This window comes from Pleurodeles waltl, chromosome 6 (genome assembly GCF_031143425.1).
Source record: "Pleurodeles waltl isolate 20211129_DDA chromosome 6, aPleWal1.hap1.20221129, whole genome shotgun sequence".
Classification (NCBI taxonomy): Eukaryota; Metazoa; Chordata; class Amphibia; order Caudata; family Salamandridae; genus Pleurodeles; species Pleurodeles waltl.
In genome coordinates, this window is record NC_090445.1 from 215,210,654 (window position 1) to 215,229,592 (window position 18,939).

The window sequence follows — 18,939 nt, forward strand, 5'->3', positions numbered from 1 at the left end:
TCTGGCGGAATCCGGGCTCCAATTCAACTTGTTGGAGCTTCGGGCTGTCCGACTAGAAAGGGAAGGTTGTTCAGGTGTTCACGGCCAACACCACTTCAATGTGGTACTGCAACAAACAGGGCGGTGTGGGGTCATGGACCCTAGGTCAACAGGCTTCTGCATCTCTGGACATGGCTGTAACAGCAGGGCATAACCCTGGTGGTTAAACACCTGGCAGGTTCTCTGAACGCCAGGGCAGACGAGCTCAGCCGAAAATGCTTAGCAGATCACGAATGATATCTCCGGAGGTGGCGCAAGGACTTTTTCAGCAGTGGGGAGAGCCTTGGTTAGATCTGTTTGCCTCCGTAGACAACGTGCAATGTCAGCAGTTTTGCGCGTTGAAATTTCCTAGGGGGCTATCGCTAGGTGATGCTTTACATCGCAAGTGCAGTTTAGGCCTCCTGTACACCTTTCCACCGGTACCACTTCTGCCCAGAGTTCTCAAGAAAATCAAGAATGACTAGGCCCAAGTAATCATAGTGGCTCCGGATTGGGCACGGAGAGTCTGGTATCCAGAGCCTCTCAAAATGAGCATCAGTCCTCCAATCAGGTTGCCTCTTTGGGAGGATCTTCTGTCGCAGCAGCAGGGAAAGGTTCTTCACCCGAACCTGTCAACTTTGCGGCTTCATGCGTGGAGTTTGAGCAGTGACAGTTGTTCATCAATAATATTTATAAAGTGCGCTACTCACCCGTGAGGGTCTCAAGGCGCTAGGGGAGGGGGTTACTGCTGCTTGAAGAGCCAGGTCTTGAGTTGCCTCCGGAATGCCAGGTGGTCCTGGGTGGTCCTGTGGTTGGCGGGGAGGAAGTTCCATGTCTCTGTGCGGCGGATGCGAGGGACGGCGGCGAGTGCGAGGTTGGCGGAGCGAAGTTGATGGGTGGGCGTGTAGAAACTGAGGCGACGGTTGAGGTATTCGGGTCCCTTGTTGTGGAGGGCTTTGTGTGCGTGGGTGAGGAGCCTGAAGGTGATCCTTTTGTTGACGGGTATCCAGTGCAGGTGTCTCAGGTGGGCAGAGATGTGGCTGTTGCGGGGTATGTCGAGGAGGAGGCGAGCGGAGGCGTTTTGTATTCGCTGAAGAAGTTTCTGGAGTTCTGTGGTGGTTCCAGCGTTTAGGGTGTTTCCGTAATCCAGACGGCTCGTGACGAGGGCGTGGGTCACAGTTTTTCTGGTGTCGGCGGGGATCCAGCGGAAGATCTTTTGGAGCATGCGGAGTGTGAGGAAGCAAGAAGATGAGATGGCGTTGACTTGCTTGGTCATGGTGAGAAGGGGGTCCAGGATGAATCTGAGGTTGCGAGCGTGGTCTGAGGGGGTCGGTGCGGTGCCCAGGGCCGTGGGCCACCAGGAATCGTCCCAGGCGGACGGGGAGTTTCCGAGGGTGAGGACTTCCGTCTTGTCTGAGTTCAGCTTCAGGCGGCTGAGTTTCATCCATTCTGCGACGTCTTTCATTCCATCCTGCAGGTTGGTGTTGCAGTTGTTGGTTTATGACCTCCCTTCCGAAGTTTGTGATGTAATTCTGGCAGCCAGGTGTGCCTCTAAGTCGATTTACGCCTGCTGATGGAAACATTTTATTTTATATTGTACGGATGAGGTCTATTGATTCTCTTTCTTCTTTCTAATATCCTTTTGTTTATTCTATCTGTTGCCCAACAGGGTTCCTCCTTAGGGACCGTTAAGGGCTATGTTGCTGCCTTAACGGCTTTCCTACACTTGTCCAATCAACCATATTTGTTTAAGTCTCCTATAGTACAAATATGTTTGAAAGGTGCCCTCTGTGTGCATTTTGTAATAAATCCATCAGTGTGGGTTTATTATTCTGAGAAGTTTGATACCAAACTTCCCAGTATTCAGTGTAGCCATTATGGAGCTGTGGAGTTCGTTTTGACAAACTTCCAGACCGTATTCCTAATATGACCATATTGTACTTACAATGTCTAAGAATAGACTTAGACTCTGCAGGGGCATATTGCTCATGCTGCTATGCCCTCACCTGTGGTATAGTGCACCCTGCCTTAGGGCTATATGGCCTGCTAGAGGGGTGACTTACCTATGCCACAGGCAGTATTTTGTGGGCATGGCATCCTGAGGGGGATGCCATGTCGACTTTGCCTTTTTCTCCTCACCAACACACACAATCTGCAATGGCAGTGGGCATGTGTTAGGTGAGGGGTCCCTTAGCGTGGCACAACACATGCTGCAGCCCTTAGGGACCTTCCCTGGTCACAGGGCCCTTGGTACCACTGGTACCTTTTACAAGGGGCTTATCTGTGTGCCAGGGGTATGCCAATTGTGGAAACAATGGTACATTTTTAGTGAAAGAACACTGATGCTGGGGCCTGGTTTGCAGGGTCCCTGCACACTTCTCAGTCAAGTCAGCATCAATATCAGGCAAAACGTGGGGGGTAACTACAACAGGGAGCCATTTTCCTACACATGCCAAATATAAACACCTTTGTTTAGCCCCCACATACTTTTCTATGAGCAAATGGAGATTCAACATTGGTCAACTGTCACCACCGTCTTCTGGAAACCACACTGCGACTCTGAAATTATATTATCAAAAGCCCATGCTTCCAGGTGGTCCAAAAGGATTCTCCCAAATATTTTTGCGGTGGCATTGATCAAGGAAATAGGGCGATAACAAGCAGGATTGATCCGGTTCCCCTTTTTAAAAATTAGAACAATAGTGGCTTTGGACCATGTTAGAGGAGGGGCAGTGCTCAGAGCAGCTCTGAAGACATTAACCAAAATTAGCGCTCATAGTTCTAAATTATTCTTAAAAAGATCGCCTGGGACACCATCTGGTCGGGGGGGGCTTATTAGGGGATGAGCCATCAATTACCAATATCACCTCACTCAATTGTATATCCACTTCCTCAGTAATGGTATTATCAAAACGGTTTGCAACAGTATTTTCACACTGTTCCATATTACATGCATAATTTTTGTAAAGTGAGTAATCCAGCTGTGCTCTTGAATGTGACCCTCAACACCCTTAGTTGTGTTGGAGCTAAAAAAGGGAGTATTAACTACTTTGCAAAATTGAGCCCCATCATTTACAGCTGAGGCAACTACTAATCTCTCCCAACCCTCTTCTCTAATCATCTTTTTCCTTGATGAGATTGCCTTCTTATACTGGGCTCTACACCCTGTAACTACTGTCTGATTCCTCAGAGTGGCCTTTAACGCCCGTATAAGAGTAGCATGGCCATGTGTATTTGTTTTGTCAAAACATTTTACTGGTTTAGTTCTATCAGAATGGATTGGAAGAGTTAAATGCACCATTACGGACACACAGATATCTGCAAAAGCTCCCAAAACCTGGGCTGGGGATGATTCAATATTTAAACAAGTTTCAAAATTTGGCAGATTTTTACCCACTACAGAAGATGAGAGCCTTTGTATCCACTTTTTGACACTTACATAGCACACCTTTATTCCTGTGGTATTTGATAGGACCTCCCATTTTCTGCGAACTTCTTTTCTTAAAACCATTATGGATTGTTATGACCGGGAATTACCTGAGAAGCACCTAATTTATGCATCCTTGGTATGTGTACTAAAGATGAGAACCGCGTGGAGCCTTCTTGCAACTAGAGATGGGTGATAGATTTTGCTAGGTCTGCAGAGTTCGTGGATTTTGGCCACAATGCAGAGATCCTGACAAATTCAACCAACTGCTGTGTGGTGGAGTTTTTTCTCACACGTGGCTCACCAGCAGTAAGTTCACGAGCTAGATTGGTCATCCACCTAATTCAATTTTTGGTCGCTAGGAAGACACCCGTTGAGATTTCTGAATAGCGGGTGGTCGCAACCGTTTGAGGTCCGAGAGTAGAAAATCTAGTCCAGGGGCAGGAATATTAACTCGAGGCAGCGTCCTCTGACGTGCCATGCGGTGCGGTTTGCGCTGATTTTTCATCATGGAACAAGCTAGTGCTAGAAATCAGAACAAGCAGCATTATGTACCTATTTCAACCCTTTTTGTGGAATTCTGCGGAATGTCGCTGAGTTTTCATGTAAAACTGCAAATTCTGCCTGCCCCTACTAGCAACACATAGGAACATTGCTGTGGCAGCTTCTGGATCCATCTGCAGTTAGTATACAGAAGACAATTACGGAAGATAAGTAACTTGTTCAGGTCTCACAGGGCATCCAAAGGCATTTAATAGTTTTAGCTGCAGCATAGACTCCCTGAATACTGTACCTATCGAGCATGAAGGCTATAGAATGGACACCTTAGGGAAGCAACTCAGTACTGTGGCTAGAATATCTGTCAAGGCGACAAAACTCTTTGGCTATGCCTGCTCATGAAGTACATCTGCACAGACAATGCTTCCTATTGACGTGGACAAAAGAAAAAGCCTGGGCAATTATGAAGAAGTGGGGGCAACTGAGCTCCTCTGCACTGAAGATGTGGCCCTAGATCTGATTAATATTCAATTTCAGCAACTATTAAGTATGCTAATCGTTCACTGCCAAAGATGGCTGCGGAGAACATCCTTCACACCAGAAGTGCAGAATAGTGTTGGATATGCTATTTAATGTAAGAACGTTGTTCTGTTGGCATGTTGGTTATGAGTTGCAGCTCATCAGGACTGACACCAAAACAGCTATTTTACATGCTCTCTAACTTTTTCACGCAGCCCTATGATGGTGCACGAGACCACATTCAGCAACCATCCTGTGCATGTTCAACTACCAACATACTATTCTCATAGCTATTGCAGATAACCCTCCTATAGCACATAGCCCTCTTCACGTTCTGAGTTCATATTACCTGGTACAACAAAGAGCTCTACTTTTTTTCTATGCTGCACCTCTGATGACCTCCTTGCAGCACCCTACAGAGGAGGAAGTTCAGTCTATCTCCAGCCGTCGGAGCCAATTTCTTCAGATTGGTGGAAGCTGGAGTTTAATCAGGTTTGTTCCCACTCAAGAGTTTGTCTTGAGACCTCCCGAGGGCTCACTAGGAAAGGACAGTCATCAACTCTCTGACAGACGCAGGCTGAAATCTCAAAAGGGGCCTTCAAGCTCATCCCAGGATAAGTGAAAGAAGAGCCTTAACTCAAAAGAAGAACTTGGGAGACTGCATCTTTACTTCAAACCACGCCAGTTTATCAACAAACAATAGTTTTACAGAGTTATTCTAAATCATTCAGCTGCTGCAAAGAGTATATTTTATGACTTGATTAGATTTGTAAAACAGATAACCCCATCCATCCCAAGCCCAGCAACCTCCTGCAATTCAAGTTGGGAGATTGTTGTGCGCCAGTACAGCTTTCTTCAACTAACAGGCACATCAAGTCTTCCATTACTTCATGATTGCCTTACCAAATGTAGATTACATATACAAGCCAGGATCTCTGTGGAAGCCTGTTTGACACCTGAGGGCTTACACTACACAGGGAAGCATCAACGCTGCTTCTTTCTGCCTAAATACAGATCCAAGGAGCTATCCTGGGCATGTCATTGTGGAATAATTATCTCTTGGAAGACTGTCCCCAGAAGATTCTTGTAAGCAGCAGCAAATTCCAAGAGATTTGTTTTGTTTTCACAATAATCACCTCAAGTTACTCTGGAGGATAATCTCCTTGAGTCTCTCCCAAGTACCCTTTCTACCACCAGGTGCAAGAAAAGGTAGACCACCAAGTCCTGACCACATTTATGTTTAAGGCCCTCTGGCAGTGGTAGTCCTAGTACTGCTAAAGCTCCTTTGTCTGTGATTAGGCTGTTAAGGAATTCACAGATATACCAGCTATGCCTGTACCAACAGATAGTGAACGTCTTCTAACTTTTGAATTACTGAAAATATTAGCAACTGTGATCACCACAATGTAATGGTGAATTCTGATATGCTACCAGTATGCTCCATGACCCTCGGTTTTGTTAAAGCACCTTTGCAAGTGATTAGACTGAGCCTTGGATATGGTTGATTTGTTGTGTTTCTTGACATGGTGAAAAACAAGCAGCATTTCAAGCACCTAAATCTGGACTGCTAGTTCCTATTGAAGACTGGCAGTCACCCAGTTGAAAACCCCTACCCGCCTGTGACTCTTCAAGCGATAATGAACCTAAGATTAATCTGTTAAATTTGTCTGAATTTGCACCAGACGACACAAATGATACACTCCACTGGAATGGGGAGGATTGGGCACCCCCTAACTACGAGTACTATCACACTGCCGCCCAACTCCAGTGGCTCATGCGCTGGCTAGCAGGCTCAGACCTGTCTGAAGTGGGACATTGGTTCGAACAAGTGACATTGGCCTTGGTACTGTGACGGCTGCTTGGTTTGGAAAGGGAGGGGTAGCAGCGAGAGGTGGCAACGCCCTTGTGCGGGTTTGCTGGAAGACATATGGGACTCCTAATCGAGCATGCCCCATACGCTCCTGAACTCTCCCTCTGGGCTTGTCTGGGATGACATCAACCCACAATCGCACTCTGGCTCACCATGTGGGGCGATCTCTTCACAAATAAGATCCTAGCCACTTTTCAAAGCTTAGTTGATGAGTATGGGATTCCACTGGGCTCTTTCCTTACTTATGCTGCTTTGACACTCTGCCTGCATACGGTTTGGTGTAGGACACTTCACAAGCCCCAGACGTCCTTAACCTTTCAGGTGATGTCGACACATGGTGGGGTTGTAAGCCTGTCACAAATCTCTATAGCTCTCTGAGCTCGGTCTGAGGACCTCCTCCCAGAGCACTTCAAATGTACAGAGACACTGCCTTTGCCATCTTATTAATGGATAAGCAATGGGCACAATGCATAGAGATACCAAATCTAATTTCCACAAATGATAAATTGAAGTACATGCCATTCAACTATCTACACTACACTCTGCCCTTAAACCCCTCTCTTCACCCCCTTCTCCCTCCCTCACCTGCAACCAGTGGAAAGGCCTGGCCCGACCCGATCCCCTGACTGACAGCATTACCTGGAAGTAGGAGTAGACCCAAGGGGGCCCCATAGCTACCTTATTGCAGATCCACACCGAATCCTGCCGTACTTTGTCTGGCGCTGGAAGCCCTGCTCTCTGCCCCGTCTCTCGCCCTCCGCTCTTCCCCTCACACCTCACAGCCAACTAGACATGACAGAATGCAAACAATAACAGTTAAATTTCTTGTGTTCTGTTTAAAAAAAAAAAATGTTCTTACTGATAATTTCTGACCCCGCAAACCTTCCAGTATCGTTGATATTATACATCCTCCATGTTTCCTGTGGCTCTGACATGTATATTTGTGCTGATTGTACACTGTTTGCCTCAGACTTGTCAATTAAATATATAGTAAAGTGAACAGCTTCACCACATATTTGGTATGTACCCATCTCTTTACTATTGGATAAATCAGTAAAGACCTATTGGAAAGTTAATTTCACCAGACACTAGCACTTGTTTTTGGGGACTGGGACTTATTTTGCTTCATCGGTCCTTTAATCCAGAGCGAGTAAGAAAAAAGGTAAAACATTGAATATCAATGTTATTTTAAACATAGCTGTCTTAGAATAGTTAGTAGGTCATATAAGGAGAATTTTCCTTAGAACTTTAATGCAGAAGATACAAGTAGAGAACTTTATTAATCAATGGCTTAAAGTAGAACTATAAATCAAACAAGCAATTGCAATGCATTGGGTCTCGCGTTTACTCGAGTTAGAGCTATTAGCGTTGTAAAAACTCCTAACTGTGGACTTTTCTTACCACTTAAATAAAAAGTAAAACAGTTGACATAAACAAGTCAACTCAAAGCGCCACTGCAGCCTTTAACGCGAGAGTTATTGGCTCCCTGCGTGAATGTCTGGAAAGGATCACGGCTGGAATGAAAGGCAGACCAAAAGAGGAGCCATCACACGCTGTAACAGGAGGAAGCATGACGTAGTGTGATGGCCAACCAAAATGTTCACTTAGTGAAATCGCCAGAGAGGGTACTCGGCACACTAAGGAGGGACATTTCACAAAATGCACCAATAAAAATGAAGCATTTAAAAGAAGCACAACAAAGACAGAGTAGCAAGAGTGGGCATGGTTAAAAGCCCACAGAGAGATTACAACAGGCTAGAGCCTTTGTGCGCTCAACACTAAAAAGACACCAAGATTTCCCACAATGGCATTAGCAGCTGGCGCAGCACCAATCAATTTCAGCTACCAAGTCTCAGACCACAATGTTGTTGAACCATCCAGTATGAAGACAAATATTTAAAAATATATATTTTTCATTTATCTGTATTCATGTGCCACTACCTACAACCATCAGCTGGTAGGGTGCAATTTCAGCTTCAGTAAATATCCTTATCATTCCTTAAACCTCTCCCCTTACCAGGTTCAGCATGGCAGAAGATTAAAGTACGGAAAGGCTGGATTTATTCAGCTATCAATATTGGATTCAAGCGGCAGAAGAGAAAGGGTGATTTGCCATTGGAGTGGGGTTGGCCTCTTGGAAGTCCCACTTGCCTTCTCTCGCAACCTTTTGGGCCATGCTTATCTGTTGGGGTTGACCCCTAAAATCTCATCATCCAGACTCCTAGGTTATTGTTTATGTTCTAGTGAGGAGCAGTCCATTATATGGATGAGCCAGTCCGACAACCCAGCTCTCACTTTGTGTGGGTTGCAGTCATATGTTACTCATCCCCTATGTTGTAGGTTTTATAAAACTGTCTGTCTTTTATGGAGCTGCTTACGTTTTTCACACAGGTTTGCTTTCTTGTATCATTTCTCCTCCTATTGTATTCCTGATTCAAGTGGTGGCTCATAGTGTTTTGAATGATCTGAATTACCAAAGAGGAACATAGTGTACAAAGAGCTGTTGTGCTGTTAAATTACTTTTGTAACAACCTGGCTGCAAAAGAAGGATAATAGCATCCACTCCACTGTGGAAGCAGCCAAGAATTGTGTGCCACCTGGTTTGTTACTCACTGCTGGTATGTTGAAAAGTTTTTAATTCAAACAACTGAAATGGAACAAAATGTTGATTTATTTTCTATATAATGGAATTTGACATTCCAATGTAGAAAATGTGTTTTCAACTGCCCTCCTCTCCCGAATTACTTGGTATGCCAGTAGTGAAAGCAAGTTTGAAGCATAAAAGTAAATTTAACAGTTCTGTCAGGTATTTTCTTGTAATGGGTGAATTGTGTTTTTTAGGCTGTATGCTGTAGTGATCACGTTCATTGCTGTCCCTATGGTTACACTTGCAATGTCGCAGATGGAACTTGCACGGAGGGAAATAAATCAGTCCGCTGGCACAGCAAGAGTGTTGCTAGTTTAAAGGAAGAAGCAGTTGTAGCATGTGATGAGTCAACCAGTTGTCCAAAGGACTCAACCTGCTGCAGATCTGATTTAAATGAATGGGCATGCTGCCCATTGCTTGAGGTAAGTCTGCCATTGGCTATGCAGTAGGTGATGTTGAGTTGGGCATGTTGATAAAAACAAACTATAAGACTTTGTCATTGAAGTCACTGGAGAGTTCATGATTACTGGGAATTATATTGTTTATCACTGGTTTCTCAGGGCCACCAATGTTTTGCGCTCCATTTAGACAACCAAGCTACTGCCTTACGCTCTTAACTCTTTGGAGTCACCTAATCCAAGCAATCATAGCCTTTTCTAGGAGGTGAAGGGGTTAGAAATTCACATACATCATCATTATATACTAAATTCAAAATGAAGTTAATGTCTAGTCAGTGCTATAACTTCACTGAAGAATAGGACTTTTGTGAATGGGCAAATTAACAGGGCAATCTAGATGTACAAAACATATTTAATACTATGGGGGGCAGGCTTCCACCATAGTAGTAATTCTGTGCATTCTTAGCTAGACAGTTTGGCAATTTCAGTGAGGAAACATGTGACAACTACTGGTACCAATGTCACATAGCGACAAACGTTTCTTCAGAGAAATGCTGGTAAAATGTGTAAAGGCAGACAAACAATCAGAAAAATTTCCAAACTAATTTAGTAAAATGACTAATAATTGAATGATTCAAACAAGACTCAAACATTCACAATTGGATAAGACTAGTAGATATACTACCACAATGCTATGAGGACCTTAAGATAATAAGCCTGCAGTGTGCTTCATCCCCTTTCTTTTTTTTTTTTCTTTTTTTTTTTAGCTCCGTGGGGAGTGATTAGGCTGACATTAGGGATGTTTAAGCATGCTAGGTGTGGTTCTTGATTTGATTAAATACAAGCAGCATTTCAGGCACCCGAATCTAAACTGCTAGTTATTGGCGATCAAAACACCTCTCCAGCCCACCCATAAAGTTTCAGATCTGATGGAGATTTCTAGCTGGAGATTCCTTACCTTAGAATTATCCCAGGCATCAGACTGGATCTGTAAGATTTTTCATGTGTAGTACCCCTGCACACCAGTAGGTGGCGTTGTTCTGCTCTGCACATGTTGTCGGCATCGTCCTTGCCAGATAGGACATCCGCAGCACCTATATAGATGCCACTCAGACAAGCTGACATAATTTATTTTCTTTGCACGCCACCCAGCTCAAATCCGGGAAGAGCTTCCCCATCAGTCGTTTTTTGACTGAGCTTTTTTTTCACGTTTTGTTGACTCTTGAGTTTCTTTCCTCCGGCAGGGATGTCATCCAAGACACACCAGGACTCGGCGGCAACTTTCACTTATCGATGTCTGTGACGGACCCACACATTGTTTGTCTGTGGTGCCTTAAAACTTGACCATGATCCAAATTTGTTGTCTGGTTGGCGTACCATAAACCCCAGGGCTTTGCGGGAACGCACCCTTAAGCTGGAAGCGGCCAGTTGTGAGACTTGTTGGCGTGAGAGACTGGGTCAGTTGAGGTCCCAGTCGAGAGGGAGGTGCCAAGATCGGTCATGGAGTACGAGGTCATCGTTCCATTCAAAATCTTCGGGACATTTAGATCAGTTTAAACACAAGAAGAATAAATCAAGGCGTGCTTTATCTTCTCTGCGTCCATCAGCCAACGAGATGCAAGAGTGTCTGCATTCTAGGCCTCGCTCCACAGTTGAGCCTGCACCTGGGCCGACTCTACTCTTCCCCGATTGTCCCGGAGTGTAAGTGATTTCCCCCCTCTCGTTTGCACTATATTTGGGGAGGGACTGCTGGTTCCACACCGGCGGCCCTGCCACCAGTGGGGCCTCAGGGGTCCACTTATGGATCCAGACTGACGCTGGTTGTGCCACCTCGACCTCCTGTGGCATCTGTCCCGATGCAGATGATGCCGGCAGCGCCCAACAATGGGGCCATCCGCATTTTAAACCACAGCTCCAATACGAAGCCGGAGGGGGTGGGGGGGGGGTTGGGGTGGGGGGGGGGTGTTGCTCAACACCGTATCAAACGCCATTGGGAGCTTTGCTTCGTAGATGAGATCCTGAGCCCTGTTCTTATGGGTCTGGTCTCTGGAAGGAATGGGAGTGGTCACTGACCCGAAGAAGTCCAGTCTTATACGAAAGATACGGACTGGAGTGAGGAGCAGGGTGAACCTAGCGGCCTGGATACGTCCCCAGATGCTGGCATGTTTTTTTCCCCCCTAGGGTGCTACGCAGGAGGGAGCGTCTTTTGGGATAGTGTCGTAGGAAAGTACCCTCTTTTTGACATGGTTACCCCCTACTTTTTGCCTGCTTTCAGTATGGTTAAACTGTTTTCACTGGGATCCTGCTAACCAAGGCCCCAGTGATTGTGCTGTCTCCCTTTAAATTTGGTTGCCTAGGACTTTGCACAGCCCACAGTTGGCATACTGGTGCCCTCTTATAAGTCACTAGTATATGGTACTTAGGTACCCAAGGTACTGGGACACCAGGGGATTCCCATAGGCTGCAGCATGTTATGCCACCCATGGGAGCCCATGCAAAATGTCTGGAAGACTGCCATTGCAGCTTGTGTGAAAAAGTGCATGCACCCATCACCACAGGTCACTGCACCAGGTCACTGTAAGTCACCCCTATGGTAGGCCCTCCCAGCCCAGAGGGCAAGGTGCAGGTCCCTGTGTGTGAGGGCACCCCTAAGGACTCCATTTCCATTACACTGGACTTCCTAAGTGCAGGGAAGCCATTTTACCCGTGTACTGGACCTATGTCACTACCTGTGTCCAGCTAAATAAAGGTGACTCCAAACAGGGGCTTGTTTGGTATTAAACATGTCAGAATCATACCCCAATAATGTTGCCAGTATGATCCTTCGAGAACCCCCAGCATTGCTCCTACTAGTCTTCTGGGGTTGTACAGGCACCCCGTACTGCTGCCCCCCCCTCAGTCAGCTCCTGCATAGGAAGGTAGAACAAAGGATTTCTTGTTCCAGACGAAGGTAACACCCTCTCCCTTGTAAATATCTGTTAAAAGGCTTGGGAGGGGTAGCCTCCCCAAACCACTGGTTTGGTTTGAAGGGCACATTTGGTGCCCTCCTTGCATAAACCGGTTTGCACCAGTCCAGGGACCCCCATTACTTGCTCAGGTGCAAAACTGGACAAAGGAAAGGGGTGTGATTGCTCCCCTATCCATCACCCCAAGGATGGTGCCCAGAGCTCCTCCAGGTGGCCACTTGATTCTGACATCTTGAATCCAAGACGTGCAGAGGCCCCTGGGAGCATGTGAGTGGCCAGGTCAGGCAGGTGATGTCACAGCCCCCTCCTGCTAGGTAGTCGTCTTACTAAGTGACAAAGCCCCCTCTTAGGGCTAATTAGGGACTCCTTTGGGGGTGGTCCCTGAGATTCGATGTGCAAGATTCCACTAGGACTCCTCTGCATTGTTTACTTAATCTTCTGGCCACTGGCACCACAACTGGACTCTTCAGGAACCAACAATCTGCAACTCCAGTGATGACTCCACTTTGTAACAGCAACACTTCCCTAGCTGTGCATCCTCTGAGGTTGACAAGACTCCAGCCTGCACCAAGAAGTAAGAAGGAATCTCCCTTGGAGAGAAGGAGTCACTCCCTTGCATCTGCAAGCACCAACTGCAACAACGACCGGCTTTGCGGATCTGCTCTCCTCTGGAACTATGTGGACCCTGCATTATAGGTGGTGGTCTGGGGTGGTCCCCTTGGTTCTCTCTGCCAGCTACCAACTTGGGAGACAGTAAGCTCTTGCCTCTCCTTGCAGGACAGTACCCCTGTGTAGAGCAACTCTTGCAGCTACCAAGGTGGTTTGCTCCTGCTCCTGCCCCGGCCCCCAGCACTTCTTTCTGCCTAGCACAGACTCCCCTCTGCTGCTCCAGCAATGTGGGACTCCTCTTCAGGTGTACTGACTGGGCCTCATTGGGACTTACTGTGCCTGCGCCAGTGAGTTTCCTGTGGGGGCTGCAACTGCTTCTGGTGACTCTCCCGAATGCTGGCGGTCACCCGGACTCCCCTCCCTTGGGTGAGTCCCCTGGACCTTGCTGGTCCTCTTCAGCCTTGCAACTCTTCTTTTCCTTCTCTTCAATTTGCCAAGGCTTGTTCGTAGTTTTCTGGCACCACTGATCCACTGCAACCCGACTGCTGATGTGGGACACCATCTGCATCACTGTAGGGATTCCTCTTCATCTCCTGTGCTGCACAGCTGGTCTTCTTCTTCCCCCGTCCTCTTGGTCCTCCATACACACAAGGTGGGTAGTGGCTCCTTCCTCGACCGGACACTCCATCTCGAACTGGACTTGGTCTCCTTCCTTTGCAGGTCATCTTCTGCCACAATCCACCCTTGGACCTTACAGTCTGGTCTGGGTTTTGCACAATCCCTTTACTAAGTCTTCCTGTTCGTTTTGGGGAAAACCAGGTACTTACCTCTGCTCTCCTGGTCGCTGGGTATCACTCTGATACTTGCCTCTTGGGGTTCCTCTTTCCTTCAGCTCCCCTCTACCAATTCCACATCCTTGGACAGGGGACTGTATCTCGCATTCAACTTTCTTACAATATGGTATGGCCCTCCCCTAGGGCCCTCGCTATTTTAGAATACCTTTGCCAATGCTATTGTGTATATAATTAGTGTTTACTTGTCTCTAGTTGGGGGGACTGCCTAGTAGTATTCTAATATTTGTGTCACCATAATAAAGTACCTTTATGTTCGATGGCATCTGTCGCTGTAGATACGCATGTTCTGCAATAGCTCGCCATCTGGTGTTGGGCCGGAGTGTTACAAGTTGTTTTTCTTCGAAGAAGTCTTTCGAGTCACGGGACCGAGTGACTCCTCCTTTTGTCTCCATTGCGCATGGGCGTCGACTCCATCTTCGATTGTTTTTTTTCCGCCATCGGGATCGGACGTGTTCCTGTCGCTCCGAGTTTCGGAACGGAAAATTAGCTAATTTCGGAAGATTTTCGTCGGTATTGTTGCGTTCGGGATCGGCGTACTTAGATTCCACACCGCATCGAAGATCGAAGAGCTCCGGTGCCCTTCGGGGTAGTTTTTCGATCCCCCGTCGGGGCCTGGTCGGCCCGACCGCGTGCTGAAGAACGCCGATGGAACGGACCCCGTTCCGTTTCTGCCCCAAATGCCACAATAAATACCCCTACACAGACCAACACTTGGTCTGCAACCTGTGCCTGTCACCTGAGCACAGCGAAGACACCTGCGAGGTCTGTCGTGCGTTCCGGTCCCGAAAAACACTCCGAGACCGTCGAGCCAGAAGACTTCAGATGGCGTCCGCACCGACAGCCCAACAGGAGTTCGAGGAACAGGAAGAGGAAGGTACCTTCTCGATCCAAGACTCAGACTCCGAAGGATTCGACGATACACAAACCGTGAGTAAGACGTCGAAAACCACACAGAGAAACATTTACAAGGCCCAGGGGACGCCACTGCCATCCGGCCATGGCTCCACCCATAAATTCGGTGACCGACCGTCGGCACCGAAAAAGGCCCAAACAGTGCCGAGGTCGTCCGACTCCGGTCGAGACACCGGCACGCAGCCTTCTCGGGACCGAGAAAGTGCTGGAGACAAGCCTCGACACCGAGATGCCGGTGTGGACACGGCTCGACGCCGAGACAGCGGCACCGAAGCAGATCGACGCCGAGAGGTTTCGGCCCCGAAAAAGAAAAAAGTCACCTCGGAGCCGAAAAAACACGCAGACAAGGTTTCGATGCCGAAACAAACTGCAAGCGACCCAGCTCCAGGCTCTTATACAGAAGAGCACTCGCTAACCTCCCAAATGCAAAAGCATAGGTTTGAGGAAGAGCTACAAGCAACTGATGTGGACCATACGCAAAAGCGTATCTTCATACAGCAGGGGACAGGAAAAATAAGCACCCTTCCCCCTATTAGGAGAAAGAGAAGGTTGGAGTTCCAGACTGAACAGACACCACAACCAAAAGTGGTGAAAAGAGTTACCCCACCACCCTCTCCTCAGCCCGTGATTAACGTCTCACCAGCACAAACTCCATCACTCTCCCCAGCTCACACCACCATGAGCCAGGGTGACCAAGATCAGGACGCATGGGACCTATACGACGCCCCAGTGTCAGATAATAGTCCGGAGGCATACCCTACGAAGCCATCTCCACCAGAGGACAGCACCGCGTATTCTCAAGTGGTGGCTAGAGCAGCACAATTTCACAACGTAAGCCTCCACTCAGAACAGGTCGAGGATGATTTTTTATTCAACACACTCTCCTCCACCCACAGCTCGTACCAAAGCCTGCCTATGCTCCCTGGTATGCTCCGGCACGCAAAAGACATCTTTAAGGAGCCGGTCAAAAGTAGGGCAATCACACCAAGGGTGGAAAAAAAGAATAAGGCGCCTCCCACAAACCCGGCTTTCATCACTACACAGCTGCCACCAGACTCTGTCGTTGTAGGAGCAGCTAGGAAGAGGGCCAACTCTCACACATCTGGAGATGCACCACCCCCAGATAAAGAAAGCCGCAAGTTCGATGCAGCTGGTAAAAGAGTCGCAGCACAAGCTGCAAACCAGTGGCGCATCGCGAACTCCCAGGCACTACTTGCGCGCTATGACAGAGCCCACTGGGACGAGATGCAACATCTCATTGAACATCTGCCCAAGGACTTACAAAATAGGGCAAAACAAGTGGTTGAGGAGGGACAGGCCATTTCCAACAACCAGATCCGCTCCTCCATGGACGCTGCAGATACAGCTGCACGGACAATTAATACATCTGTAACTATCGGAAGGCATGCATGGCTCCGAACGTCTGGATTTAAACCAGAGATTCAACAAGCAGTTCTCAATATGCCTTTTAATGAAAAAGAACTGTTCGGTCCAGAAGTGGACACAGCGATTGAGAAACTCAAAAAAGATACGGACACTGCCAAAGCCATGGGCGCACTCTACTCCCCGCAGAGCAGAGGAAATTACAGCACATTCCGTAAAACGCCCTTTCGAGGGGGGTTTCGGGGTCAGAGCACACAAGCCAGTACCTCACAAGCACCACCGTCCAGTTACCAGGGACAGTATAGAGGAGGTTTTCGGGGACAATATAGAGGAGGGCAATTCCCTAGAAATAGAGGAAGATTTCAAAGCCCCAAAACCCCTACTACTAAACAGTGACTCACATGTCACTCACCCCCTCCACACAACACCAGTGGGGGGAAGAATAGGTCATTATTACAAAGCATGGGAGGAAATCACTACAGACACTTGGGTTCTAGCAATTATCCAGCATGGTTATTGCATAGAATTTCTACAATTCCCTCCAAACATACCACCAAAAGCACAAAATTTAACAACACACCATTCCAATCTCCTGGAGATAGAAGTGCAGGCACTATTGCAAAAGAATGCAATCGAATTAGTGCCAAACACACAACTAAACACAGGAGTTTACTCACTGTACTTTCTGATACCAAAGAAGGACAAAACGCTGAGACCAATCCTAGACCTCAGAGTAGTGAACACTTTCATCAAATCGGACCACTTCCACATGGTCACACTACAAGAAGTATTGCCATTACTAAAACTACACGACTACATGGCAACTTTAGACCTCAAGGACGCTTATTTCCATATACCAATACACCCATCGCACAGGAAATACCTAAGGTTTGTATTCAAAGGAATACATTACCAATTCAAGGTACTGCCTTTCGGATTAACAACCGCACCAAGAGTCTTTACCAAATGCCTAGCGGTAGTCGCTGCACACATAAGAAGGCAGCAAATACATGTGTTCCCATATTTGGACGACTGGCTAATCAAGGCCCATTCGTTCATAGAGTGCTCAAATCACACAAATCAGATCATACAAACCCTCTTCAAACTCGGGTTCACCGCCAACTTTACAAAATCCAACATTCTGCCGCGCAAGGTACAACAATACCTAGGAGCCATAATAGACACATCAAAGGGAGTAGCCACTCCAAGTCCACAAAGAATTCTAAATTTCAACACCATCATACAACGCATGTATCCAACACAAAAGATACAAGCAAAGATGGTATTACAACTCCTAGGCATGATGTCTTCATGCATAGCCATTGTCCCAAACGCAAGACTGCACATGAGGCCCTTACAACAATGCCTAGCATCACAGTGGTCTCAAGCACAGGGTCACCTTCTAGATCTGGTGTTAATAGACCGCCAAACTTACCTCTCGCTTCTGTGGTGGAACACCATAAATTTAAACAAGGGGCGGCCTTTCCAAGACCCAGTGCCACAATACGTAATAACAACAGATGCTTCCATGACAGGGTGGGGAGCACACCTCGATCAACACAGCATACAAGGACAATGGAACGTACATCAATCAAAACTGCATATCAATCACCTAGAACTTCTAGCAGTTTTTCAAGCACTAAAAGCTTTCCAACCAATAATAGTTCACAAATACATTCTCGTCAAAACAGACAACATGACAACAATGTATTATCTAAACAAGCAGGGGGGGACGCACTCCACGCAGTTAAGCCTGTTAGCACAAAAGATTTGGCGTTGGGCAATTCACAACCAAATTCGCCTAATAGCACAATTTATACCAGGGATCCAAAATCAACTCGCAGACAATCTCTCTCGAGATCACCAACAGGTCCACGAATGGGAGATTCACCCCCAAATTCTGAAGACTTATTTCAAACTCTGGGGAACACCTCAGATAGACTTGTTTGCGACAAGGGAGAACGCAAAATGCCAAAACTTCGCATCCAGATACCCACACAAACAATCCCAAGGCAATGCCCTATGGATGAACTGGTCAGGGATATTTGCTTACGCTTTTCCTCCTCTCCCTCTCCTTCCTTACCTGGTAAACAAACTCAGTCAAAGCAAACTCAAACTCATATTGATAGCGCCAACTTGGGCAAGGCAACCCTGGTACACAACGCTGCTAGACCTATCAGTAGTACCCTGCATCAAATTGCCCAACAGGCCAGATCTGTTGACACAGCACAACCAAAAGATCAGACACTCAGATCCAGCATCGCTGAATCTAGCAATCTGGCTCCTGAAATCCTAGAATTCGGGCACTTACAACTTACCCAAGAATGTATGGAAGTCATAAAACAAGCTAGAAGGCCATCCACCAGGCACTGCTATGCAAGTAAATGGAAGAGGTTTGTTTGCTACTGCCATATTAATCAAATACAACCATTACACACAACTCCAGAACATGTAGTGGGTTACTTGCTTCACTTACAAAAATCTAACCTGGCTTTCTCTTCCATTAAAATACACCTTGCAGCAATATCTGCATACCTGCAGACTACCTATTCAACTTCACTATATAAGATACCAGTCATTAAAGCATTCATGGAGGGCCTTAGGAGAATTATACCACCAAGAACACCACCTGTTCCTTCATGGAACCTAAATGTTGTCCTAACTAGACTTATGGGTCCAAAGAGTAAGCGAGATTCAGGCGTTTACAATACAGGAACCTTTTATACAACTACACAAAAATAAAGTCGTCCTAAGGACCAATCCTAAATTTTTGCCTAAGGTTATTTCACCGTTCCATCTAAATCAAACAGTGGAACTTCCAGTGTTTTTTCCACAGCC

At 46.9% G+C, this 18,939-nt stretch overlaps 1 protein-coding gene across 19 annotated transcripts in view; it reads left to right on the forward strand.

Annotated features, from left to right (window-relative positions):
* Positions 1–18,939, forward strand: part of GRN (granulin precursor) — a 1,029,241-nt gene that overhangs the window by 939,047 nt on the left and 71,255 nt on the right. For all 19 annotated transcript variants that reach the window (XM_069237890.1, XM_069237896.1, XM_069237897.1 and 16 more), the window contains one exon: positions 9,174–9,401. In XM_069237890.1, the coding sequence (XP_069093991.1) occupies positions 9,174–9,401 (228 nt within the window). The remainder of the gene's footprint in view (positions 1–9,173; positions 9,402–18,939) is intronic.